At 44.3% G+C, this 25,958-nt stretch overlaps 7 protein-coding genes and 1 long non-coding RNA gene across 14 annotated transcripts; 4 read left to right on the plus strand and 4 right to left on the minus strand.

The window, feature by feature from the left end:
* Positions 1 to 25: 25 nt before the first annotated feature.
* Positions 26 to 8,308, minus strand: LOC130539895 (plasma alpha-L-fucosidase-like). 3 transcript variants are annotated; one of them, XM_057058640.1, is made up of 8 exons: positions 8,290 to 8,308; positions 2,670 to 2,808; positions 2,130 to 2,317; positions 1,711 to 2,050; positions 1,436 to 1,646; positions 988 to 1,178; positions 804 to 912; positions 26 to 407 (listed from the first exon to the last, which is right to left on the minus strand). In XM_057058640.1, exons 3-8 carry the CDS (start codon positions 2,293 to 2,295, stop codon positions 270 to 272), a joined length of 1,155 nt encoding a protein of 384 aa, XP_056914620.1. In that variant the 5' UTR covers positions 2,296 to 2,317; positions 2,670 to 2,808; positions 8,290 to 8,308; the 3' UTR covers positions 26 to 269. The 3 variants fall into 3 exon arrangements, with proteins under 3 accessions (XP_056914620.1, XP_056914619.1, XP_056914618.1); XM_057058639.1 differs by lacking the exon at positions 8,290 to 8,308 and having other exon boundaries at positions 1,436 to 1,484; positions 2,670 to 2,965; XM_057058638.1 differs by lacking the exon at positions 8,290 to 8,308 and having other exon boundaries at positions 2,670 to 2,964.
* LOC130539940 (uncharacterized) lies at positions 283 to 784 on the plus strand. The gene is made up of 2 exons (XR_008954243.1): positions 283 to 456; positions 527 to 784. It is a non-coding gene; the product is annotated as an uncharacterized LOC130539940 (long non-coding RNA).
* LOC130539917 (putative deoxyribonuclease TATDN3) lies at positions 3,108 to 5,248 on the plus strand. The gene is made up of 9 exons (XM_057058681.1): positions 3,108 to 3,229; positions 3,341 to 3,414; positions 3,616 to 3,700; positions 3,932 to 3,994; positions 4,091 to 4,200; positions 4,313 to 4,368; positions 4,449 to 4,561; positions 4,812 to 4,892; positions 4,996 to 5,248. The coding sequence occupies exons 1-9, from the start codon at positions 3,113 to 3,115 to the stop codon at positions 5,137 to 5,139; spliced, it is 843 nt and encodes a 280-aa protein (XP_056914661.1). The 5' UTR covers positions 3,108 to 3,112; the 3' UTR covers positions 5,140 to 5,248.
* A 240-nt stretch (positions 8,309 to 8,548) lies between the features above and the next one.
* Positions 8,549 to 11,481, minus strand: LOC130539894 (plasma alpha-L-fucosidase-like). Its single transcript, XM_057058637.1, has 7 exons — positions 11,176 to 11,481; positions 10,657 to 10,844; positions 10,238 to 10,577; positions 9,960 to 10,170; positions 9,512 to 9,702; positions 9,328 to 9,436; positions 8,549 to 8,933 (listed from the first exon to the last, which is right to left on the minus strand). The coding sequence occupies exons 1-7, from the start codon at positions 11,361 to 11,363 to the stop codon at positions 8,796 to 8,798; spliced, it is 1,365 nt and encodes a 454-aa protein (XP_056914617.1). The 5' UTR covers positions 11,364 to 11,481; the 3' UTR covers positions 8,549 to 8,795.
* Positions 11,482 to 11,647: 166 nt separating this feature from the next.
* On the plus strand, positions 11,648 to 13,771 carry LOC130513022 (putative deoxyribonuclease TATDN3). The gene is made up of 10 exons (XM_057011562.1): positions 11,648 to 11,752; positions 11,865 to 11,897; positions 11,985 to 12,058; positions 12,140 to 12,224; positions 12,456 to 12,518; positions 12,615 to 12,724; positions 12,837 to 12,892; positions 12,973 to 13,085; positions 13,335 to 13,415; positions 13,519 to 13,771. Exons 1-10 carry the CDS (start codon positions 11,648 to 11,650, stop codon positions 13,660 to 13,662), a joined length of 864 nt encoding a protein of 287 aa, XP_056867542.1. The 3' UTR covers positions 13,663 to 13,771.
* A 155-nt stretch (positions 13,772 to 13,926) lies between these two features.
* Positions 13,927 to 22,012, plus strand: coq8ab (coenzyme Q8A, genome duplicate b). Of its 3 annotated transcripts, none has more exons than XM_057058608.1 (17): positions 13,927 to 14,521; positions 14,751 to 14,902; positions 15,605 to 15,883; positions 15,970 to 16,036; positions 16,123 to 16,194; positions 16,316 to 16,441; positions 17,003 to 17,088; positions 17,166 to 17,306; positions 17,398 to 17,479; positions 17,579 to 17,672; positions 17,888 to 18,029; positions 18,183 to 18,290; positions 18,372 to 18,437; positions 18,713 to 18,799; positions 19,005 to 19,176; positions 19,248 to 19,316; positions 20,544 to 22,012. In XM_057058608.1, exons 1-17 carry the CDS (start codon positions 14,488 to 14,490, stop codon positions 20,696 to 20,698), a joined length of 1,932 nt encoding a protein of 643 aa, XP_056914588.1. In that variant the 5' UTR covers positions 13,927 to 14,487; the 3' UTR covers positions 20,699 to 22,012. The 3 variants fall into 3 exon arrangements, with proteins under 3 accessions (XP_056914588.1, XP_056914591.1, XP_056914590.1); XM_057058611.1 differs by lacking the exon at positions 20,544 to 22,012 and adding an exon at positions 19,616 to 19,866; XM_057058610.1 differs by lacking the exon at positions 20,544 to 22,012 and adding an exon at positions 19,616 to 19,866 and having other exon boundaries at positions 19,005 to 19,316.
* LOC130539928 (proton-coupled zinc antiporter SLC30A2-like) lies at positions 20,834 to 21,764 on the minus strand. Its single transcript, XM_057058701.1, has 4 exons — positions 21,662 to 21,764; positions 21,384 to 21,592; positions 21,143 to 21,289; positions 20,834 to 20,991 (listed from the first exon to the last, which is right to left on the minus strand). The coding sequence occupies exons 1-4, from the start codon at positions 21,715 to 21,717 to the stop codon at positions 20,834 to 20,836; spliced, it is 570 nt and encodes a 189-aa protein (XP_056914681.1). The 5' UTR covers positions 21,718 to 21,764.
* LOC130539924 (dnaJ homolog subfamily C member 5-like) lies at positions 21,862 to 25,919 on the minus strand. 3 transcript variants are annotated; one of them, XM_057058695.1, is made up of 6 exons: positions 25,835 to 25,919; positions 25,338 to 25,467; positions 24,683 to 24,896; positions 24,423 to 24,573; positions 23,948 to 24,037; positions 21,862 to 23,224 (listed from the first exon to the last, which is right to left on the minus strand). In XM_057058695.1, the coding sequence occupies exons 2-6, from the start codon at positions 25,448 to 25,450 to the stop codon at positions 23,166 to 23,168; spliced, it is 627 nt and encodes a 208-aa protein (XP_056914675.1). In that variant the 5' UTR covers positions 25,451 to 25,467; positions 25,835 to 25,919; the 3' UTR covers positions 21,862 to 23,165. The 3 variants fall into 3 exon arrangements, with proteins under 3 accessions (XP_056914675.1, XP_056914674.1, XP_056914676.1); XM_057058694.1 differs by having other exon boundaries at positions 25,714 to 25,880; XM_057058696.1 differs by lacking the exon at positions 23,948 to 24,037 and having other exon boundaries at positions 25,714 to 25,880.
* Positions 25,920 to 25,958: the final 39 nt, after the last annotated feature.

Here is a 25,958-nt window from a genome sequence, read left to right on the forward strand (position 1 = left end):
AAAAAACATAACAGGAACAAGGATATTTTATTGGGAGGATTTATTTAAAACAAGTGTTTATTATTTTTTAAAAGAATCAGGCACAGGCCTGGAATGAAAAGACAAAAAACAAGTTTTGAATACATAGAAATTCACCTTCGGCCATTTAGAAATTGTGTTCTGCTTTTTTCCCTTCAAACAGAGAGAAAAAACTTAATCAGTAGGAAATGCAACAATCTCTGAGTTGGTCTTTTGTTCTTGTCCCTCGTGTCACGTGATGTGGTTTCTCTCTAACTGGCACCTGTCAGCTTCAGAGTCCAGGCCCACTGGCAGGGTATCTGCCTGAAGGACAGCTGAGGCAGGAGGACCCTCAGTCCGCTGGGCTTTAAGGGCTCCCACTGCAGATCCCTGTAACCCAGGAGCTCCACCTTGAGAGGGAAAAGAGTGATGAACTTCAAGAAAATAAAAACCAAAGGGGTATGTTGTTGAATGCATTATTGCTTTTTATGTTCAGGTTTAATTGGATTTTTCTTTTTCTTTTTTACAGTTGATGCAGTAATATATAACTATTTGTAATCTTATCAATCGACTGCCAGCAAGAGTATGAAACACGTGAAATAGCGACACCCAGCGGCGTGAATAAACATTACAAGAACATCAGTTCCGGGATGCTGTAGTAATCTCACAACGTTCAAGCACCAATGAGTGACAAATATCAAACTCCATCATGTAATCAAAAACACCAGTTAGAGTCATAGACCAAGTGATATCTATTATACATGATTAAAAAGTATGTTGTGTTCTACGCCAATCTCTTATCTTACCTGAGTGTGTCCTTGTGTCACCACAGGCTCACTCAGAATCACAGAACCATTCACTGGCCACTCCAGTAGGATAGCAAAGATGCTTTTCCCTTGCGGTTTGAAAGTGTACCTGTGGAAAATTTGCTCCATTAAAAATTTATTTAGGAAGTCACGTGCGCCTACAGTCAAATGGCCAAGCACCGACCACAGGTTGGGAGTGATGGTGTCATTCTGAGCCCTCCATGTAGTCGTGTTGTAGATAGCTTCCCCGTTGACCTTCAGCCACATGCCCATCTGCCTCAGACGCTCCTCGAAGATGGGGGCAATCCTTCCGTCGTGTGTTGGACCGATATTCATCAGCAGGTTCCCGCCAAGAGACACAGTCTTCACCAAAATCTGACACAAACAAACACAGGGAAAATTTAAGGAAATTGTATTTATTACATCTATGCAAATATTTTATTGATATTTGAATGAAATGCCAAGACACATGGACAAAATATGCAATGTTCTGAAAATGACCCAGCAGAGGGCGCTGTCTACCTCCAAACTACCATAAATATAAAGAATGTTCAGATTAATTAGTTTGACAAGCTTAAAAATGCGTGACACTGCCATTATAACACATAGCCATGAAAACAAACATCTCTCACCGCCACGAGCTGCTCAATGCTGAGGTAGTCACTCAGGGGAGCGTTTCGCCTGTAACCCCACGACCTAGTGTCAATTGTCATGCAGTTTTCCCATTTGTGCTTGAGCAGATGTTCTGGTATGTAACGATCATTGCAGGTATAATATCCTCCGTGGGTGCAAATGGAACCATAACCCCAACGGTCATTGGTCACAACTGTGTCTCGAACTGGACTGTGAGGAAAGCGCGCATCATCATCATGTTGAACTGGATAAAATACATTATAAAATAAAATACCTGTCGTTGTAGAGCCAGGCTAAGAAGCCAGTGCTGTTCCAATAGGTATCTGGTGCGTTACCATCCCCATCAGACCACAGCACCTCTGGTTTGTACTTGAGGATGAGCTCGTAAAGCTCAGGTAGAGTTTTCATTGTGGGAAAGTAGTTGGTAGTGAAAACATTGGCAGCATCTGCTTCATAGAGGGGATTAAACCATTCAAAGAGAGAATGGTCCAGCCCCACTCGGAGGTCACCGTTAGCACGGACGGCGGTCACCACTTCATCCACCAGATCTCTTTTTGGTCCAACATCCACTGCATTCCAGTTCCAGGAGTTCTTTGAGCCCCACAGTGTGAATCCTGGAAATAGTCAAAAGCCAATATTACACACTTGTATGTGGAATTATATCCTCTTTAACATTTTGATCATGTCCCAAACCTTCATGGTGCTTGGTGGTCAAAACCACATACTTTGCTCCAGATGAGGCGAGGATATCCGTCCATTCCTTGGCATCAAAGAACTCAGCGGTGAACTGAGGAGCAAAATCTTGATACTTGAAATCTGGAGGATAATTGTTCTGCATAAACTCAACATATGGCTTCATCTTTTCTTTCTCCCAATACCACCTAGAATGGAAAACAATACAAAACAAAAATCCACATTACTGCACAACCAAATATCATGTACTTCTGATAAGGACCATGGTTAAAGAGAGTTATTGCATTTAAATGTGAAGCATTAAACATCTGATACATAATTAAAGACCTGCAGTAAAAGCACATAGATCAGTTTCAGAGAAGTTGCATTTAATTACCTCTACAATCATAAAAATGCTTCCATATAATTCCATGTGTCTTTGACCTCTCTAGGAAATAAAGTTGCTGCATTAAACTTTTTTTTTCTTCTTATTGATCATGGTGCAAATGTGAGACTGCAAAGCACCCACAATAAGCTGCTAGAATTGTGTTGGACACCCACCAGAACCACTCGCTGCCGAAACTCGGAACGGAGAAAACTCCCCAGTGGATGAAGATCCCGAACTTGGCCTGGTCGTACCATTCTGGCAGCGGGCGGGAGTCGATGGATTTCCAGTTCGGTTCGTATCTAATCGCTGTGCCTGGACCACAAAACAGAAACGACACTACGAAACTAACGGCTAGAAACATTTTGAGCTGGACCAGTTGGTGAACAAAACCCAAATAGCTACCACCAAATGACTGTCACATGATAAAGAGAAGGCAGGTGACAAAAGGTACCTAACGAGCCTAACGAGTAAGTACAACTTCCTTATACGGATACGGTTTGATTTGTGTTATTGTATGAAGGCGGTATAATACCAGCTATCAGACATTTGAGAAGGCAGCTACTCCGGCCAACGCTGGATTATAAATTAGGCGCCTCTTTAAAAAAGAAATCTGCGCATGCGCAGAGATGATCTGTTTGCGGAAGTGGCTCGATGTTTTGTTATTGAAAGGCGTCCACACATGCAGGGGTACATAGACTGCCACTGTCATATCTCTGCGAGGGATTTCGACAAGGTATGTCTGCCTGACTGTATAACACTGTCCTAAAAACATAGGGGAATGTTTTGATTGAACTTGATTCCAAATATGTGTCACGGATTTACGTTTTTTTATTCTCTTTATCAGGATATCGATGAAGTGATTAAAAATTCGCAAAAGGTGGGACGTTTCGCCCAAGAAACTTCTCATATCTGCAATAGGTACTGCTGATTTTTACGTTAATTTCTGTGCCATGTTATCCCAAAGGCCGGATTATTGGCGCTTTTAGCTGTGGCTGAGCATGCTGGAGAGTTTGACAGGATTATTGACCTGTAACAAAGGTACCTTAACTGCAACATCTCCAGCCTAACAAATGGTCGCCTTTCTTACTTATTTCTTCCCGTCCTCTCTCGTTTTCCTAGATTCCCAGGGTTTATTTTTCCCTGCCTCGGAGTCCACCCTGTTCAAGAAGTCTCCCCTGGGCAGCAGAGAGGAGCTGTTCTTCAGGTAGATTTAAGGGTCATTTTACCCAAATGACCAAACCAGGCAGCTGACAAGTTTTCAGCTACTGTGCTTTTTACCTCAAAATGTAAAGCAAATTACTAGGAACTGAAAGCGTTTGATAAAGTTTCAGGACTCTACAGTTGACAACAAAGACCTGGTTTTATGCACATCTGTAATAAAACAGGGTTACAGCCAATTGCACAAATCTATCCCCATTACCTTTCCATTATGTAGGATCTAGATGCTGCTTTACCCCTAATAGAGAGGTACAGAGACCACCTTGTTGCCATCGGAGAGGTAATAATAGTATTTGTATTGCAAATTCAAGAAACATTTTTTGGCCTGATCATTTGTATTTCAGATTTTTTATTCATTTATTTTTTGCTATTTCAGGTAGGTTTGGATTTTACACCCCGATATGTCAGCGGAGACGCTGAGAAGGACAACCAGAGGCAGGTCCTTATTCGTCAGGCTCAGCTAGCAAAGGAACTGGATCTCCCTCTGTGAGTCAAATGATCATTGAAATCATTGCACGGATGCACAAATGGATCTATTGGTAGAGTCTCTCTACCTGTGCATGAACATAATAGAAATAAGAAATGTTTATATTGCTAGAAATGTCCATTCACGGTCTGCGGGGAGGCCCACCATCCACCTCCTGAAAGAACAAGGTAAACAGCTGTTTACGTTCTACAGCCTGTTGAGTGACCGTTACCGAGAACGCAGTTGTAGTTCCTCTGACTTCCACCAGGGGTCGAAAAGGCTTTGCTCCATGCCTTTGATGGGAAACCCTCTGTTGCCATGGAGGGAGTGAAGGCTGGCTATTATTTTTCTATACCGCCCTCTATAATTCGCAGTGAGCAGGTACAGCAGAGCGCACTGCACATACTACACATTCATATTTGTGATATATGTGTGCAAATGTGGGTAAAAACCAGGCGTCTACACAGATATCCGTGTCCTTTATATGCCAGCACGTACAGATTACATAGCCCAAGCCTGACATGGCGTCAGCTCAGATAGCACAAACTTGTTTACTTGGCTCATACTAGCTGACTTTATCACTTGGGGTGTTAATAATTAATGATGGCTTCTTTTTGTATTTTCCAACAAGAAGCAGAAACTCGTAAAACAGCTGCCACTGGAGAACATCTGCCTAGAAACCGATTCGCCTGCTCTGGGCCCAGAAAAGCAGGTAGTTTGTCCCCTCAGATTCAAGTAAAGTTGGTTTTGATGCCATTTTATTCTTGGCTGTTAAATAAATGTATCATTTTCTCTGTTTTTTGCCATCATCGCAGGTGAGAAATGAGCCCGGTAACATCTGTATATCTGCTGAGTACATCAGTAAAATCAAAGGGGTGTCGCTGCAGAAGGTGATGGAGGCGACAACACAGAATGCTCTCCGACTCTTTCCAAAGTTAAAATCCGTCGTCAGACCCTGACCGTCTTAAAAATATAACTTAATCATTTGGACCTGACTGAATTATTCAGATATACTCAAGAATCATTCATTAAGCCTGCAAAAGTGTTAAATAAATCTCATGTGAATTATATGGCGTTATTCTTGAATGATGATGCTTTTTCCACATCCCTGCTGCATCTAAACCCCTTGTTTTCATAAAATGTGGGGTGGTTTTCATATTAACATCAGCAAATCTCAGCAGAGCTTCGAATGAATGTGGTTTCTCATCCCGCCTGCGTGTCAGTGGTAAAATATATACAGGCTTTTTAACAAAAACAGACAAATCTGTTCACTGCTGGGTGGAACATTATGGCAATAAGTACTCACTAAGTCATATATTTAATGGCTGAAACTGTAGAAACCACAGATTTGTATTAATTCGCATGTTCTTCCAACTGTCCTTAGTAAAAACAAAACCAAAAAAAACTTAATTAATTAATTCTGAGATTGAATCAAACGGAGAGTGACTTTTTACGAGCGTCACTAAACGCCACGCGTGTGCACTTCACGGACCGCCCAGCGGGACACGTCACACTGTGTAGTGGGGCCGGGATTGACAGGCTCTGCAGCCAGTCTGGAGTTTGCTGGCTGACCAGAGCCGTCGGCGGAACGTTCCCTCATTGGTGCGCCGCGGTTAAACTTCCCTGCGGCGGTGGAAAAGTTGCGTGTCCTTCAGCGGGTCGTCTTCCTCGCTGCGGGGCTGAAGCTGAGGTGTTTTAGTCCGAAGAGTGTCAAGTCCAGTCAAGGTGAACCGCTGCGCCCCGCTGCAGCCCCCGCACGATGCTCCCCGCATGCTGACGGGGCTGAGAGGACATCTCCTGAGAGGTGAGCGAGTTTGCTTTAATTATGAGGGGAAATCAGCCGTTTAAGTGTTTGATTGAATGATAATGGGGCCGTGTTTGCTCCAAGAGTCTCCAATCTCTTATCGCCCAAGTTAATGTTGCACTTTGGTCAGGATTGAAGGGTGTGCCCCCCCCCCCCCACGTCTGGGATATAGTCATGCTTCATCCTACACGTGTGGGCACAGACGCTTCCATAAACCCTTGTGATTCCTGCAGGTCTGAACATCAGCACCATGACAGGTGACGTTGTGGTCCGGAGGGGCCTGAGCTGGATGAAGCAGGTGGCCTGCAGAGCCCCACAGGAGGGCCTGCACAAACCCACCAGGCAGAGGCTGGTGAACTTCCATCACGCTGCTGGATCAGCAAGGGTGAGCCTGCTTGTGACAGATAGAGTTTCACTAACATGCGATCCAGATTCTTTCTGTGGTTCTGCCCTCATCACCTCATCAACACCAACAAAGCAAAGATACAGCCAATCATACATGTAGGGGGCTCCAGGGACCTTCAGTGGCCCTTGAGCCCATCAATAACCCAGGTCAATATTGCTGTTTAACTTTTAACCGATTCAAATAAGGACACTGAATAAAAAGTTGCTTTTAACGAAATTTAATAATACCAATAAAATCAGCTGTAGCTGCAGGAGGTTTGAGTAATCTGTCTTAAAGGTTTGTGGTTCAAAATTAGAACTTAAATTAGCTCCGTTGTTTTGACAGCTGTAAATAATTAAAAGTCTTTAGTGGATGTGGTCCAAAAGATGGGGGAAGTCAGTCAGGGCTGTGTAATTGAATCCTTAATGTCTAAATTGGAGATATAGTTTTGATAATTCCTGCTTGATTAAATACAAATAAAACGGTTACATCTTTACTAAAAAAAAGCCAGCAGCCTTCACTTAGCTTAGCTTAGCAGCTAACCTGACTATTTAAAGTGTTGTAACAGGAGCCCAGTCTCCATGCTTAATACTAAGATGAGCTAACTTGCTAGTTTTTTAATTTAACAAACATCTTACTTGGGCCAAGAATGTGATGCTAAATGTTTTATTTATAGAAATCATAATTTACATTCCAGGAGACTTTGAATAAACCGGAGCTCCACGGAGTGGCGGCAGAGCCAGCTCACAGGTATTCAACCATGGCGGCTTGTTTTGGCGGCGGGGTCATCAGGAGTGTGAACGCTGGGCAGTGGAGCTGCGGTAGAAGGCCCGGACCTAAAAAGGACCACTGGGAGTGGCCCAGGCGGCTGTTCTCTAGACACGCCCGGCTGTTCACCCAGGACGACTCTGCGGGGGAGCCGCAGAAATCGGCAGAAAATGCCAAGAAAAAAGACACCAAGCAGCACAAGCAAGCGGTAACGTGATGATCACTGCTGGCTGTTTCCACACCGGACGTGTCGATGCCTTTTTATGTGAATCACGCTCACACTCTGTGTTCCAGCTCAGCGACAGAGCCAGAGAGAGGAAGGTGCCCGTCACTCGGATTGGCCGGCTGGTCAATTTCGGAGGCGAGTGTGTTCACCGGTTTCTAAGTGGGGGTCGCTGAGGTCAACTTTGTTTTTCCTGTTTGTGAGCGACTTGATTCTTTTCGCAGGTTTGGCAGTCGGAATCGGGATTGGCGCCATCGCCGAGGTGGCAAAGAAGACTTTAAGACCCCATCAACAAGGTGATGGGACGATACCTGCTTTGTTGTGATAGCCTGAGGCTGCACTCGCCCCTAATGGCTTCTCACTCTGCCTACATTTTGATTGTGGTTAGAACTTAGCATGTTTTCTCTGTTTTTGAAGGTGATAAACAGTCCATTCTGGACCGTAGTGCCTTCCTCTCTGAAGCCAACGCTGAAAGAATCGTCCGCACACGTTGTAAAGTCCGCGGTGCTGCTCTGAAAATCGGCCAGATGCTCAGTATTCAAGGTGAGGCGGCTGTTTCATGTGTGCAGTAAGAACTCGTCTGTCATCTGCCCGTCTCTCTGTTGTTGTTTATTGTGGATCAGCTGTCATGTGCAGGGCCTAAGCTGGGGAAAGCCTGCTGGGGGGGGGGGGGGGGATGCAGGGACGTGAGAACCCCTTGCAAACCCCCCATCTGCACGTCATGGAACATTTGCAGAACAGGGACCTCCCACCTGAAAGGCGTGCAATAGACAGCAGACACAACAGAGAGATCGTCCCTGCAGCGGACGCACCATCTTCGGTGACGAGAACACCGCTGGCCGCTGTAGCGGAGCGGCGGACGGGGCTCACAAAGCGGCGGTAAAACACGGCGTGGCCGCGGTGCTGCGTGTCGAGGAGCAGAGACTTACCGAGGAGGAGGAGATTTCATTTCACCGGTGCCGTTCAGGGCAGGCGTGTTCACCTGGGCCGGCTGTCCGCTGCAGTAGAGTTCGGTTTGCGCCGTCAGTGCTTTAAAATGTCCCGCACGACTGGCGCGTTATTACACATGTGTGCAGCAGAGGGCGCTCATAATAGTCGAGCAGAATACAGTATATGAAAAGAATTTAAAGAAAATTTAAGTAAAACTCAGTGGTCAAACCACGAAAAAAAACAACAGGAACAAGGATATTTTATTGGGAGGATTTATTTAAAACAAGTGTTTATTTTTTTTTTAAAAAGAATCAGGCACAGGCCTGGAATGAAAAGACAAAAAAACAAGTTTTGAATAGATAGAAATTCACCTTCGGCCATTTAGAAATTATGTTCTGCTTTTTTCCCTTCAAACAGAGAGAAAAAACTTAATCAGTAGGAAATGCAACAATCTCTGAGTTGGTCTTTTGTTCTTGTCCCTCGTGTCACGTGATGTGGTTTCTCTCTAACTGGCACCTGTCAGCTTCAGAGTCCAGGCCCACTGGCAGGGTATCTGCCTGAAGGACAGCTGAGGCAGGAGGACCCTCAGTCCGCTGGGCTTTAAGGGCTCCCACTGCAGATCCCTGTAACCCAGGAGCTCCACCTTGAGAGGGAAAAGAGTGATGAACTTCAAGAAAATAAAAACCAAAGGGGTATGTTGTTGAATGCATTATTGCTTTTTATGTTCAGGTTTAATTGGATTTTTCTTTTTCTTTTTTACAGTTGATGCAGTAATATATAACTATTTGTAATCTTATCAATCGACTGCCAGCAAGAGTATGAAACACGTGAAATAGCGACACCCAGCGGCGTGAATAAACATTACAAGAACATCAGTTCCGGGATGCTGTAGTAATCTCACAACGTTCAAGCACCAATGAGTGACAAATATCAAACTCCATCATGTAATCAAAAACACCAGTTAGTCATAGACCAAGTGATATCTATTATACATGATTAAAAAGTATGTTGTGTTCTACGCCAATCTCTTATCTTACCTGAGTGTGTCCTTGTGTCACCACAGGCTCACTCAGAATCACAGAACCATTCACTGGCCACTCCACTAGGATAGCAAAGATGCTTTTCCCTTGCGGTTTGAAAGTGTACCTGTGGAAAATTTGCTCCATTAAAAATTTATTTAGGAAGTCACGTGCGCCTACAGTCAAATGGCCAAGCACCGACCACAGGTTGGGAGTGATGGTGTCATTCTGAGCCCTCCATGTAGTCGTGTTGTAGATAGCTTCCCCGTTGACCTTCAGCCACATGCCCATCTGCCTCAGACGCTCCTCGAAGATGGGGGCAATCCTTCCGTCGTGTGTTGGACCGATATTCATCAGCAGGTTCCCGCCAAGAGACACAGTCTTCACCAAAATCTGACACAAACAAACACAGGGAAAATTTAAGGAAATTGTATTTATTACATCTATGCAAATATTTTATTGATATTTGAATGAAATGCCAAGACACATGGACAAAATATGCAATGTTCTGAAAATGACCCAGCAGAGGGCGCTGTCTACCTCCAAACTACCATAAGTATAAAGAATGTTCAGATTAATTAGTTTGACAAGCTTAAAAATGCGTGACACTGCCATTATAACACATAGCCATGAAAACAAACATCTCTCACCGCCACGAGCTGCTCAATGCTGAGGTAGTCACTCAGGGGAGCGTTTCGCCTGTAACCCCAGGACCTAATGTCAATTGTCATGCAGTTTTCCCATTTGTGCTTGATCAGATGTTCTGGTATGTAACGATCAATGCCGGTATAAAATCCTCCGTGGGTGCAAATGGAACCATAACCCCAACGGTCATTGGTCACAACTGTGTCTCGAACTGGACTGTGAGGAAAGCGCGCATCATCATCATCATGTTGAACTGGATAAAATACATTATAAAATAAAATACCTGTCGTTGTAGAGCCAGGCTAAGAAGCCAGTGCTGTTCCAATAGGTATCTGGTGCGTTACCATCCCCATCAGACCACAGCACCTCTGGTTTGTACTTGAGGATGAGCTCGTAAAGCTCAGGTAGAGTTTTCATTGTGGGAAAGTAGTTGGTAGTGAAAACATTGGCAGCATCTGCTTCATAGAGGGGATTAAACCATTCAAAGAGAGAATGGTACAGCCCCACTCGGAGGTCACCGTTAGCACGGACGGCGGTCACCACTTCATCCACCAGATCTCTTTTTGGTCCAACATCCACTGCATTCCAGTTCCAGGAGTTCTTTGAGCCCCACAGTGTGAATCCTGGAAATAGTTAGAAGCCAATATTACACACTTGTATGTGGAATTATATCCTCTTTAACATTTTGATCATGTCCCAAACCTTCATGGTGCTTGGTGGTCAAAACCACATACTTTGCTCCAGATGAGGCGAGGATATCCGTCCATTCCTTGGCATCAAAGAACTCAGCGGTGAACTGAGGAGCAAAATCTTGATACTTGAAATCTGGAGGGTAATTGTTCTGCATAAACTCAACATATGGCTTCATCTTTTCTTTCTCCCAAAACCACCTAGAATGGAAAACAATACAAAACAAAAATCCACATTACTGCACAACCAAATATCATGTACTTCTGATAAGGACCATGGTTAAAGAGAGTTATTGCATTTAAATGTGAAGCATTAAACATCTGATACATAATTAAAGATCAGTTTCAGAGAAGTTGCATTTAATTACCTCTACAATCATAAAAATGCTTCCATATAATTCCATGTGTCTTTGACCTCTCTAGGAAATAAAGTTGCTGCATTAAACTTTTTTTTTCTTCTTATTGATCATGGTGCAAATGTGAGACTGCAAAGCACCCACAATAAGCTGCTAGAATTGTGTTGGACACCCACCAGAACCACTCGCTGCCGAAACTCGGAACGGAGAAAACTCCCCAGTGGATGAAGATCCCGAACTTGGCCTGGTCGTACCATTCTGGCAGCGGGCGGGAGTCGATGGATTTCCAGTTCGGTTCGTATCTAATCGCTGTGCCTGTACCACAAAACAGAAACGACACTACGAAACTAACGGCTAGAAACATTTCGAGCTGGACCAGTTGGTGAACAAAACCCAAATAGCTACCACCAAATGACTGTCACATGATAAAGAGAAGGCAGGTGACAAAAGGTACCTAACGAGCCTAACGAGTAAGTACAACTTCCTTATACGGATACGGTTTGATTTGTGTCATTGTATGAAGGCGGTATAATACCAGCTATCAGATATTTGAGAAGGCAGCTACTCCGGCCAACGCTGGGTTATAAATTAGGCAACTCTTTAAAAAAATAATAATTAAAAAAAATAAAAATCTGCGCATGCGCAGAGATGATCTGTTTGCGGAAGTGGCTCGATGTTTTGTTATTGAAAGGCGTCCACACATGCAGGGGTACAGACTGCCACTGTCATATCTCTGCGAGGGATTTCGACAGGGTATGTCTACCTGACTGTATAACAGTGTCCTAAAAACATAGGGGAATGTTTTGATTGAACTTGATTCCAAATATGTGTCACGGATTTACGTTTTTTTTATTCTCTTTATCAGGATATCGATGAAGTGATTAAAAATTCGCAAAAGGTGGGACGTTTCGCCCAAGAAACTTCTCATATCTGAAATAGGTACTGCTGATTTTTACGTTAATTTCTGTGCCATGTTATCCCAAAGGCCGGATTATTGGCGCTTTTAGCTGTGGCTGAGCATGCTGGAGAGTTTGACAGGATTATTGACCTGTCACAAAGGTACCTTAACTGCAACATCTCCAGCCTAACAAATGGTCGCCTTTCTTACTTATTTCTTCCCGTCCTCTCTCGTTTTCCTAGATTCCCAGGGTTTATTTTTCCCTGCCTCGGAGTCCACCCTGTTCAAGAAGTCTCCCCTGGGCAGCAGAGAGGAGCTGTTCTTCAGGTAGATTTAAGGGTCATTTTACCCAAATGACCAAACCAGGCAGCTGACAAGTTTTCAGCTACTGTGCTTTTTACCTCAAAATGTAAAGCAAATTACTAGGAACTGAAAGCGTTTGATAAAGTTTCAGGACTCTACAGTTGACAACAAAGACCTGGTTTTATGCACATCTGTAATAAAACAGGGTTACAACCAATTGCACAAATCTATCCCCATTACCTTTCCATTATGTAGGATCTAGATGCTGCTTTACCCCTAATAGAGAGGTACAGAGACCACCTTGTTGCCATCGGAGAGGTAATAATAGTATTTGTATTGCAAATTCAAGAAACATTTTTTGGCCTGATCATTTGTATTTCAGATTTTTTATTCATTTATTTTTTGCTATTTCAGGTAGGTTTGGATTTTACACCCCGATATGTCAGCGGAGACGCTGAGAAGGACAACCAGAGGCAGGTCCTTATTCGTCAGGCTCAGCTAGCAAAGGAACTGGATCTCCCTCTGTGAGTCAAATGATCATTGAAATCATTGCACGGATGCACAAATGGATCTATTGGTAGAGTCTCTCTACCTGTGCATGAACATAATAGAAATAAGAAATGTTTATATTGCTAGAAATGTCCATTCACGGTCTGCGGGGAGGCCCACCATCCACCTCCTGAAAGAACAAGGTAAACAGCTGTTTACGTTCTACAGCCTGTTGAGTGACCGTTACCGAGAACGCAGTTGTAATTCCTCTGACTTCCACCAGGGGTCGAAAAGGCTTTGCTCCATGCCTTTGATGGGAAACCCTCTGTTGCCATGGAGGGAGTGAAGGCTGGCTATTATTTTTCTATACCGCCCTCTATAATTCGCAGTGAGCAGGTACAGCAGAGCGCACTGCACATACTACACATTCATATTTGTGATATATGTGTGCAAATGTGGGTAAAACCAGGCGTCTACACAGATATCCGTGTCCTTTATATGCCAGCACGTACAGATTACATAGCCCAAGCCTGACATGGCGTCAGCTCAGATAGCACAAACTTGTTTACTTGGCTCATACTAGCTGACTTTATCACTTGGGGTGTTAATAATTAATGATGGCTTCTTTTTGTATTTTCCAACAAGAAGCAGAAACTCGTAAAACAGCTGCCACTGGAGAACATCTGCCTAGAAACCGATTCGCCTGCTCTGGGCCCAGAAAAGCAGGTAGTTTGTCCCCTCACATTCAAGTAAAATTGGTTCTGATGCCATTTTATTCTTGGCTGTTAAATAAATGTATCATTTTCTCTGTTTTTTGCCATCATCGCAGGTGAGAAATGAGCCCGGTAACATCTGTATATCTGCTGAGTACATCAGTAAAATCAAAGGGGTGTCGCTGCAGAAGGTGATGGAGGCGACAACACAGAATGCTCTCCGACTCTTTCCAAAGTTAAAATCCGTCGTCAGACCCTGACCGTCTTAAAAATATAACTTAATCATTTGGACCTGACTGAATTATTCAGATATACTCAAGAATCATTCATTAAGCCTGCAAAAGTGTTAAATAAATCTCATGTGAATTATATGGCGTTATTCTTGAATGATGATGCTTTTTCCACATCCCTGCTGCATCTAAACCCCTTGTTTTCGTAAAATGTGGGGTGGTTTTCATATTAACATCAGCAAATCTCAGCAGAGCTTCGAATGAATGTGGTTTCTCATCCCGCCTGCGTGTCAGTGGTAAAATATATACAGGCTTTTTAACAAAAACAGACAAATCTGTTCACTGCTGGGTGGAACATTATGGCAATAAGTACTCACTAAGTCATATATTTAATGGCTGAAACTGTAGAAACCACAGATTTGTATTAATTTGCATGTCCTTCCAACTGTCCTTAGACTTATATTAGTAAAAACAAAACCAAAAAAAACTTTCCATTAATTCTGAGATTGAATCACACGGAGAGTGACTTTTTACGAGCGTCACTAAACGCCACGCGTGTGCACTTCACGGACCGCCCAGCGGGACACGTCACACTGTGTAGTGGGGCCGGGATTGACAGGCTCTGCAGCCAGTCTGGAGTTTGCTGGCTGACCAGAGCCGTCGGCGGAACGTTCCCTCATTGGTGCGCCGCGGTTAAACTTCCCTGCGGCGGTGGAAAAGTTGCGTGTCCTTCAGCGGGTCGTCTTCCTCGCTGCGGGGCTGAAGCTGAGGTGTTTTAGTCCGAAGAGTGTCAAGTCAAGTCCAGTCAAGGTGAACCGCTGCGCCCCGCTGCAGCCCCCGCACGATGCTCCCCGCATGCTGACGGGGCTGAGAGGACATCTCCTGAGAGGTGAGCGAGTTTGCTTTAATTATGAGGGGAAATCAGCCGTTTAAGTGTTTGATTGAATGATAATGGGGCCGTGTTTGCTCCAAGAGTCTCCAATCTCTTATCGCCCAAGTTAATGTTGCACTTTGGTCAGGATTGAAGGGTGTGTCCCCCCCCACGTCTGGGATATAGTCATGCTTCATCCTACACGTGTGGGCACAGACGCTTCCATAAACCCTTGTGATTCCTGCAGGTCTGAACATCAGCACCATGACAGGTGACGTTGTGGTCCGGAGGGGCCTGAGCTGGATGAAGCAGGTGGCCTGCAGAGCCCCACAGGAGGGCCTGCACAAACCCACCAGGCAGAGGCTGGTGAACTTCCATCACGCTGCTGGATCAGTAAGGGTGAGCCTGCTTGTGACAGATAGAGTTTCACTAACATGCGATCCAGATTCTTTCTGTGGTTCTGCCCTCATCACCTCATCAACACCAACAAAGCGAAGATACAGCCAATCATACATGTAGGGGGCTCCAGGGACCTTCAGTGGCCCTTGAGCCCATCAATAACCCAGGTCAATATTGCTGTTTAACTTTTAACCGATTCAAATAAGGACACTGAATAAAAAGTTGCTTTTAACGAAATTTAATAATACCAATAAAATCAGCTGTAGCTGCAGGAGGTTTGAGTAATCTGTCTTAAAGGTTTGTGGTTCAAAATTAGAACTTAAATTAGCTCCGTTGTTTTGACAGCTGTAAATAATTAAAAGTCTTTAGTGGATGTGGTCCAAAAGATGGGGGAAGTCAGTCAGGGCTGTGTAATTGAATCCTTAATGTCTAAATTGGAGATATATTTTTGATAATTCCTGCTTGATTAAATACAAATAAAACGGTTACATCTTTACTAAAAAAAAGCCAGCAGCCTTCACTTAGCTTAGCTTAGCTTAGCAGCTAACCTGACTATTTAAAGTGTTGTAACAGGAGCCCAGTCTCCATGCTTAATACTAAGATGAGCTAACTTGCTAGTTTTTTAATTTAACAAACATCTTACTTGGGCCAAGAATGTGATGCTACATGTTTTATTTATAGAAATCATAATTTACATTCCAGGAGACTTTGAATAAACCGGAGCTCCACGGAGTGGCGGCAGAGCCAGCTCACAGGTATTCAACCATGGCGGCTTGTTTTGGCGGCGGGGTCATCAGGAGTGTGAACGCTGGGCAGTGGAGCTGCGGTAGGAGGCCCGGACCTAAAAAGGACCACTGGGAGTGGCCCAGGCGACTGTTCTCTAGACACGCCCGGCTGTTCACCCAGGACGACTCTGCGGGGGAGCCGCAGAAATCGGCAGAAAATGCCAAGAAAAAAGACACCAAGCAGCACAAGCAAGCGGTAACGTGATGATCACTGCTGGCTGTTTCCACACCGGACGTGTCGATGCCTTTTTATGTGAATCACGCTCACACTCTGTGTTCCAGCTCAGCGACAGAGCCAGAGAGAGGAAGGTGCCCGTCACTCGGATTGGCCGGCTGGTCAATTTCGGAGGCGAGTGTGTTCACCGGTTTCTAAGTGGGGGTCGCTGAGGTCAACTTTGTTTTTCCTATTTGTGAGCGACTTGATTCTTTTCGCAGGTTTGGCAGTCGGACTCGGGATCGGCGCCATCGCCGAGGTGGCAAAGAAGACTTTAAGACCCCATCAACAAGGTGATGGGACGATACCTGCTTTGTTGTGATAGCCTGAGGCTGCACTCGCCCCTAATGGCTTCTCACTCTGCCTACATTTTGATTGTGGTTAGAACTTAGCATGTTTTCTCTGTTTTTGAAGGTGATAAACAGTCCATTCTGGACCGTAGTGCCTTCCTCTCTGAAGCCAACGCTGAAAGAATCGTCCGCACGCTTTGTAAAGTCCGCGGTGCTGCTCTGAAAATCGGCCAGATGCTCAGTATTCAAGGTGAGGCGGCTGTTTCATGTGTGCAGTAAGAGCCCGTCTGTCATCTGAGACCAAACGCTGTAAACTGTTGCTTCCCAACAACCTGGTCATGACTCAGGTCTGCAGTAAACAAACCGGGCTCATAACAGAGAAATGTCATCAGCTAAAATAGACCTGGGGCCAGCTGAGCACAGTAAGCACCATTCCAGCAGAGCTATTGTAGGATGAAAACCTCGCAGAGCCGCCCTGGTCGCTCTCACAGCGACACACTGCCCTGAGCCGTCTGCTGTTGTTTTGTACCTCTTTTCTGTTATCATTGTGGTCGAGAGCCTGTGTGTCTATGAGATAAAAACGTCCATGTGTCACTACTGCAGTATCAATGCATCCCATATGTTGAGGTTTGATTGGTCTGAGGGTACTAGCATCTATTCAGATGAGGAAATGTTGTCTTATGATAAGCTTATGCTTGCTAAAATGATTGTCCTTAAATCAACACAAATCTACTCTAGAGTCTGTATTCTAACGCACCGGAGATGCGGACTGAACTGAATCTGCGCATGTTTTTGACTTGCCCTCTTCCAGACGACGCCTTCATTAACCCTCAGCTGGCTAAGATCTTCGAGCGCGTCCGTCAGAGCGCAGACTTCATGCCATCCAGACAGATGATGGTAGAGTATGGCCAGCTGCCACGGCTGACATCTGGCTTCCTGGCCCACGGATGAGAATGTTCCCGTTCTGTCTGCAGAAAGCCGTCAGCAGCGACCTCGGTCCTGACTGGAGAGACAAGCTGGAGTACTTCGAGGAGAAGCCCTTCGCGGCGGCGTCTATCGGTCAGGTGCATTTAGGGAGGTTGAAGGGCGGCAGAGAGGTGGCGATGAAGATTCAGGTCAGGGGTGTAGAGAAACCAAAACAGATGTGAGCTACGGCACAACAGTGCAGATTTAAATAAACCCACACCATTTTATCTCCTGCTTCAGTATCCCGGAGTGGCAAAGAGTATCAACAGTGACGTGAATAATATCATGACTGCTCTGAGTTTGAGCAACGTGCTGCCTGAAGGTAACATTGTGTGAGAGTTTTCCCGTCTTCGATAATGGCTGCTTTTGTCCGTTGCCAAACGGACGTGCCGGTGTTTTTAACATCTGCCCTCTTGTGCAGGACTATTTCCTGAGCACCTCATTGAAGTCATGAGCCGGGAGCTGGCGCTGGAGTGTGATTACATAAGAGAGGCCAAATGTGCTAAAAAGTTCCAGTGAGTCAGTCACAGAATTACCTTGTTCTGAGGTGCTGGCTAATTCTCCAGTCCACCACCAGGGGGCAGTGAAGATGTCATACGTTTATGCATTAAGAAGTTAATCTTTGTATTACCATTTTGGGTTATAGATTTGTTTAAACCCACTCACATTTATTTATTTGTGAATGTAAATAGTTTCTTGCCTATCAGACATTTTCATGTTTGTTTGTCAGGGAACTGCTGAAGGATCACCCCTTCTTCTATGTGCCTGATGTTGTCGATGAGCTGAGCAGCCAGCACGTCCTCACCACGACACTGGTGCCTGGTTTCCCTCTGGACCAGGCCACTGACCTCTCACAGGAGCTCAGGAATGAGGTATGTTTGCCATAAACACGACACCACTCACGGAGCAGTTTACACCTGCACGCTGCCAAAGGCTCCGGAGGCCAGGGTGCAGATTTATGCCAGAGGCATGTCAACCTGTAGTTCTTGACAAGTCTTTTTTTTTATATCCCTTTCTTTGAACAGATTTGTGAGCAAATCCTAATCCTGTGCCTGAGGGAGCTGTTTGAGTTCAGATACATGCAGACTGATCCAAATTGGTCCAACTTCTATTTTGACCCACAAGCTCACAAGGTCAGCCCATCTCTGATCACCTCACATTCACTCTCATTATATTCAGCATTTTGATGTGGGACCTTCTTTTGGGATCTTCAGATTGCACTGCTGGACTTTGGAGCCACACGAGGTTTTGATAAGAGCTTCACTGACATGTACATTGAGGTGAGAAGTTGAAGAAACATTTTTAGTTAAACTTATTCTGTTAATCTAAGTCATGTACACTACAAATATTATGTCTGTCGATATAGAAATATCTATCTATCTATCTATCTATCTATCTATCTATCTATACACATATATATATATATATATATACCAAACAACCAAAGCGCATGAAATATTTCATCAAAACTGAAATATGAAATAAAAGGCAACTGACACAAAAAACCCTAATTTACACTTTTATTAGCAAACCCATTTCTTTTTTCTCTGCACAGATTATTAATGCAGCTGCACATCAGAACAGAGAGGGGGTCCTGCAGAAATCCAGAGAGATGAAGTTCCTCACAGGATACGAGTCCAAGGTAGTGTTATTAGGTGACTCTTTACTGACCTCTATCGGTGATGATCAGGTATTACAATTTATAAAATCTATGTAATTTGACTTCTATTAAGTTTGTTCGACAGGTGAAATAGACACTTTAAGAACTTAAAATGCAATAGTCACATGTCAGAGGTCTAGTGATGACAGTGTAAGTATTTCTTGGTGACCGACTGTTCTTATTTAAGACGATGGAGAACGCTCATGTGGATGCCGTGATGATCCTCGGAGAGGCCTTCTCCTCTCAGGAGCCCTTTGATTTTGGGAGTCAAAGCACCACCGAGCGCATTCATAACCTCATCCCGGTGATGCTGAGGGAGCGACTTACGCCTCCTCCAGAGGAGACCTACTCGCTCCACCGTAAGATGGGCGGCTCCTTCCTCATCTGCTCCAAATTAAAGGCTAAAATAGCCTGTAATAACATGTTCCAGGAGACCTACAAAAACTACTGGAAGGACGGACGCCCTGCGTCATCCTGAGGCCTTTTACTGTTGTTTGTGGTATGTTGAACGATTAAACTCACACATTCTTACCTGAGAAGACATTTCTGTGCAGCCTGATGTTACAACTCTGTGATTTTTATTCTTAAAGTAAAATAAGTACATAAAAAAACAAAGCTTCAAGTTGGTTCCAGCTGTGAAGTTAATGAGATGCTGTGATATTAAGATTTGTCCTTAACATTGTCTTTAACATTTGTTGTGCCGACTGTGCTGAATGATTTTCAGAAAACATTCATTTGACCAGGAATTGATATAAATATGTTGCAAAATCATGGTTACTGTGGTTACTCTATTTCAAGGTAAGAAACACTGACCTCGAGTGGTAAAACAAAGCACCTGCCAGACGGGAGGATAAATACAACCCCCCCCACACACACACACACACAAGTACCATTTTATACAATATTCTATCACGATATCTAATTTTATAAGATTTGTAGCTTAGGTTATCGAGGGAATGATGCAAAAGCTGCTAAACAAGATGATTTAAAACACATTTTCTTTTGTCTCTGTGTCTGGATATCAATCAATAAATAAATATTTTAAAAGCTTGGGGAAAATATTCTGAAGACTCTGTAAATAAATGACCTTCGGGGAAAAAAAAGAAAAAAAAAAGGTGAATTTCAGCATAAAGGCTGAACAGTCCAGCCACAATCGCATCTTAACGCTCCACTTGAACTGTGACGCCTGAGAAGCTGAACTCTGAGCGCAGCAGGTTAGTTACATTAGTGAGGACGGTCTGTGCATCTGCTTCTTCCTCTGAGGACACAAAAAACTTTCAATCAGCCGGGTTCCAGTCAAAAGGCAGCGTGACGCCTGTCTTGCATGTGCGTGGGCCTACCTGCAGTCACGTGCACGGACAGCAGAGCGTGCGTCATGTTGAGGCTCCACACGTGCAGACTGTGAACATCCGTTACTCCACTGACAGACAGCAGCTGCGTTCTCACGCTGTGGACACGGACGTCCCGGGGAGTTCCTGCACAGAGAGAACCTTTAGTCTCACCAACTCTTCCTAACAAGCCTCCTAGCAAAGCCTTTTTACCCTCCATCAGTATCCTGAAAACATCCTTCGTGACCGGGACGGTCGTCCCCAGAACCAGAGCCGAGAACAGAAACGTGCAGATTGGATCTGCTGCTTTATACTCAGGCTGTGAGGAAGACAAGAGCCAAAGATAAAGTAAGAGGTTATTGTTTCTGCTGATACTAAGCTGCCGTCTTTCTGAACAGCGAAGGAACACATGAAGGTTCCTCTGCCACACACCCAGAACTGGATGATGGCGGCTGCCAGCAGCACCCCGACACTTTGCACCAGATCTCCCAGAACGTGGACGAACGCCGCCCTTACGCTGGCGTTCTCGTGGTCGCAGCGGCCTGGACGCTGATGCTGGTGGGGTGCGTGACTGTGGCCGTGTGAAACGCCAGACTGATGGAGGACCAGCGCCATCCTGCGCGGGACAGGTTCCAAACTGCTTGAGTAAAACAGGCTGTGAAATATACGAACCAGGAGCTCCTGAAACTCACAGGATGTTGACTCCGACCGCACAGCCTGAGGTTATCAGCATGATGTGTCCGTCCACGTCGTAGTCTCCATGGACGAGCCTCTGTATGGCCGACAGGACCAGCGCTGCTGTCACAGCCCAGATAGACACGACTGACAGCAGCATGCCCAGAATCTCTGTTGGACCCAACAGTCGACCGCTTAATCATTTCGATTTTGGAGTCACAATGATGCAGAAACAACCGTGCTGGGCAAAACCTCCATGAAAAGGCAAATCCCTCATTTAAAAATGATAAATCAGCCTCCAGGCCAAATGGTTTCTCCTCACCTGCTCGTTGCCACCCGAAGGTCATGGCGTCTGTCGGCGGCCTGGAGGACAGCCACAGAGAGAACAGGCTGACGGCGATGCTGCCAAAGTCGGTCAGAAGATGCGCCGCGTCCGTCATGATGGCCAGACTGTGAGCGGCGTATCCACCTGCAGAGAGGGCGAGAGGCCAGAAAGCAGGCCTATTTTTCCTCTTGGAATAAAAAGACGGCCCAAAGCATCGTACGTTTCTTTTTCTGCTGACCAATCAACTCTCCAGTCATGAAGACGAGGCTCATGGCGCAGGCGATGCACAGCTTCCTCCTGGCCCGTCGCCTCACATCACTTTCAGGCCCTGATGTGGAGACAGTCTGCTGGCAGAGCTGGTCCGACCACCACAGGTCGCCCACATCAGAGGCCCCTTCGCTCAGCTGCGAAGCAGAATCGGAGCACGTCTCCTGGGGTGATCTGGTCCTGAAAAACAGAACAGCTGGTTTTGCTGCCATGAAATAAGAAACACACACAACGGAATTCAAAATGTACCATCCGAGAGGCTGGTGGTGATTTTCGATCAGCTGTTGCTTCTCTGACAGCTCCATGTCCCCGGTAAAGCCACTTCAGGGGCCAACGTTAGTTTAGCTAAGAGAACTTTGTCAGCTGCTCAGTCTTATCTGACAGAGGTGGAGCCAACAGGAACCAATGAGGCTGCTGGGCTGAGGAGTCAAGGTACCAAAACACCATGGTTTCCAGTATCGCTCAACTTTATTGAACCAAAATCACAATTTACAGAAGTAAACAAATCTGCCAACATGGAAATGATCTTAAGATGTTTTAGATTATGTTGGAACCTGAAGGAACAGTCGAGCACTTGCGTGAATTTTTTTACACTAAAAATAAACAAAATTGACAGATCTGGAATTAACTGAACATCTCTTACAGCTATACATGTTATTGTCCTGGGAAAAATAAGAAAACTGAGACTTGTGAACAAAAAAAAAAGAAATAACACAAGTTTTATTTTAAAAAATACAATGGCACAATTTAAGGCATTGTCTTAAAATATTCCTGTTATAATCAGAAGATTATCTCTTAATATACATAACAATCTGATCACATTGCTGAGCGATCGTCGTGGTTACGACTATGTAACCAGGTCACGGAAACTAGAAAACGTGACAAAGAGAAGTTTTGCCGTTACATTCATACATTAGTCCCTTTGAAAACAAAACTAGGTGCATGTGTTTGTAAAAGATTTTCCACAGAGGATGCTAATCAGGCTTAGCCTGTCACAAACACACCGTTTTTGCAACACTGGAAACAAGAGTTAAGCTGTGGTGGAGTTTATACAGCCTCACGCCTGTGCAGGTTTGGCTGTTTTTAATGCTAACGCAGCTCCATAGCAATGAAAAGGCAAGAAATTACACAGGTTTCCAGTTACAATTTTACATATTTATATGTGAAGACAGTTTGTATCTTCAGAAAATTAACAAGTGTCAGTTTGTCCCTGAGCTCTGTTAATTAAACTCCAAAGGAAACACACCGTTCAGGCTTAGAATCAACTCTCGGGTTAAAAGTAGGCATCAATTATCAGACAGAATGGGGCATTTTGTATATTGTCAATTTTCGAAAACATTTAAAGGACGAAAACAAAATCAATAATAAAACGTTGGAGGAATTTTAAAGTGATAAATTAATCCTGTTGTTTTTATCCAACTTGTTGCAAAATGTCCGTCGTTGGCAACTTTGACATTTTATAAATGAATTCTTGTGATATTAAAGTGCAGGATAAAAAGGACTCTTCCAAAACATTGCTCTGTGTGGCTTTTTACATGCTGCAGAAATACAGGTACTGTACTGGGACAATAGAATTGGTATTAGTTCAAATAACTCACTGGCACAGAGAATCTATGTGCATATTCAGGTTGGTGTTTGTCTTGTTTAGAAGTGCAGGGAGGAGCCACACAGACAGTCTAAACAAATCATCAGGCTCATTTTACCCATCCCAGTGCTGCTTTGACCGAGCCCTTCTGAGTGCCTCAGTCACGGATCAGGGTCCGAAGGTGCCATTGGATGCTTGAGGCTGAATGACAATTGGTCTGTTTTCATCTGCGGGCATGAAAACAAATATTTAAAGACATATACGAGTATTTAAAAAAAAAAAATCACAAATGTTCCCTTTAAACTGAGCAAAGAGGAACAATGGCTCCACTTAACCTTCTACAACTGACACCAAGTCTCCCTAAAGAGGCTGAAATTCATTTAGTTTGAGCTGTAAATCACTTTGTCAGTTCCAGTTCCACTAACTGGTTCTGCAAACTGGGAGTGACTGTTACTTACAGCAGGAAATGAGCTGGCGTTGTTAATATTAGAAATGTTACTGAGTAAGAATAGAATCCCCTTAAATGATGTTCAGTCTCAGCATTTTTGAGAGATCATTATGGTAAAATGGTTTTAATTTAAAATTGAATTAAAAAAGCAGAGTTAGAAATGATGTTAATTTGCTGGTTATTAACGCCACAAACATGAGCAGTATTAGCATCAGCCTGCTGGGTTAGGAGGAGGGATGGGCATTTTCATTAAACTGTAATTACCTTACAAGCTTAAAATCTGATTGTGCAACTGTGATTTTTTTATTTTTTTTAAGTCTTTGGGTTGTTGCCAATTTCATCTGGAAATATGTGCATTAAACTTAAAACATACAAGCAGATTGCATGATGCCCATCCATGCACAGAAGCAACCAAGACCACCTTCCATAGTGGTTCAGGATCAGCCAGATTAGCCAAGCGGGACAAAGCAGGAACAGCTGAGTCTAGAGACTCAAACGTTACCTGTAGAGATGACAGCTTCACCTGATGGGGCCACAACTATGACTGTAGCTTCACTACGGGTGGGCTGATTACTTACTACATGGTCCTGTGCTGTGAAACAGAATTTAACACTGAGGAATCCCACACTCTCTTAGGTTACTGTCACAATGGCGCAGGAGCCACATTGCTTTCTCCTCATGTTTAACATTCATCTGGCGACAAATCTCAGGTGATGCCAGAGGACTCTGCAGTCAGCATGCTAACGGGAATGAGGCTGCGCTGCGGCTGCTCATCCAGGATTGGCCCATGGAACAAATTGAAATCCATCAGTCAAACTCAAAGACAACAAAATTGTCCAATTCAGGAGGCGCCCAGACGATGTGTAAAGAAAAAGTACACACTGCTTCTAGTTTCAGTTTGACACATTCCAGCACCTGACATAACTAAATGATGAGACAAGACGTTTTATGGACGCTTGAGTGTCTGAGTTACATACCTCCTTCTTCTTCTCTGATTTCTGCCTCAAGGTCCTCAGGGTCAATATAGACGAAGTCCTCCTCTTCCGAACCTTTGCACTTCCCGCAGCAAAAGCAGCAGCAACAGAAACAGCAGCAGCACGTGAAAATGCTGCAGCACACCAGGAGAGCCTGACCAGGGAGGAAGGGAAGACACAATGCATAGATTTTAAACAACTTTAATTGAACTGTCTTCCATAGTTGTTGCACCTGTAGGCCTTTCAAACCACATGCCACCTACCTTGAACCAGCACTTGGACATGAGGAAATAATATTTGACCCCCTCTTCCCCAAACTGCTCTGCAGCATAGAGGCCCATGGATCCATATTCATCATAAATCTTCCGTTTGTTCTCGTCAGTGAGAATAGAGTTGGCATTGTTGATCTCTTTAAATTTTTCAGCAGCTTCTGGATTGTCTGGATTCTTGTCAGGGTGATGTCTCAAAGCCAATTTTCTGAAGACAAGTATATTAGCGGTTATAAAGTGGCCTGCACTGAGACTGAAAGAGACACACACACACCAAAAGCAAACCTTCTGCTAAAAACACAATTGTATTATGATTTGGTTTGACTCATTGGTGAGTGATCCATGGATTTCAATAGAAAACTGACATGACATTATTTGGGTACATAAGACATTATTATGTATCCCTATATCACAGTCAGCTAGGATTTATATCTGAACCATTACAGATTTCAAAAGGAAAAGCAGTTGGAGGGAAACCAGCTGGGTGGAGCAGAACACTCACAGGAACAGTTGAGACCCAGGTCAGAGAGTGACAGAACCCTGATAACCAAACTACATTTAATAGGTTGGACTTTAAACCATTCAACAACTAATTAAGAGGGCCCTAATGTACCACATGCAATCCATTGTTTTTTACTAGACGCCTCACCTGTATGCTTTTTTAATGTCATCGGCAGATGCTCCTTTCTCCAGGCCCAGGACTTTGTACAAGCTGTCTCCCGCTGTGGACAACTTACGCTGAGGTCTGTTTGGGTCTTCCATGTTTCACTACTCGGCAACTGTCAGGTAAATAACACACATACTTCCGGTTACAAGCCTCACACCTAAACTTAAATGCAGCCAGCCCGCCAAAGTTCATTAATCCATACTTCTAAATTCACTTTCAAGCATACGTCTAAGGTTACCGAACACTGATGGATTTACAAAAAGACTTCATAAAAGAAAACTTCTAAGTGATTCACGCTACACTATAAGCTAATTTTAGCATGTCTAGATTTTCATATAACACAAAAATCGGTACGCACTAAACAAATACGGTTGTTTTTGGCCGAATCATAGAGTCCACGGTGTTTCCACAGATGCTTTTAACGCCTGTTCCGTTAATTGAAGGTGGCAAAAGTTTTCCTCTTTTTAAAAAGTTGTCACCTAAAGAGCCGGAACCACCAGAGAAGCCGCAGCGCGAGAGAATCAAGGATTCTTAAACGGGAAGTAGACCGGCTACGTCATCGGGAAACTTCGCGCGGGGTTGGCTGCGCTGCAAACACGCAGA

This window comes from Takifugu flavidus, chromosome 16 (assembly GCF_003711565.1).
Source record: "Takifugu flavidus isolate HTHZ2018 chromosome 16, ASM371156v2, whole genome shotgun sequence".
NCBI classification, from domain to species: domain Eukaryota; kingdom Metazoa; phylum Chordata; class Actinopteri; order Tetraodontiformes; family Tetraodontidae; genus Takifugu; species Takifugu flavidus.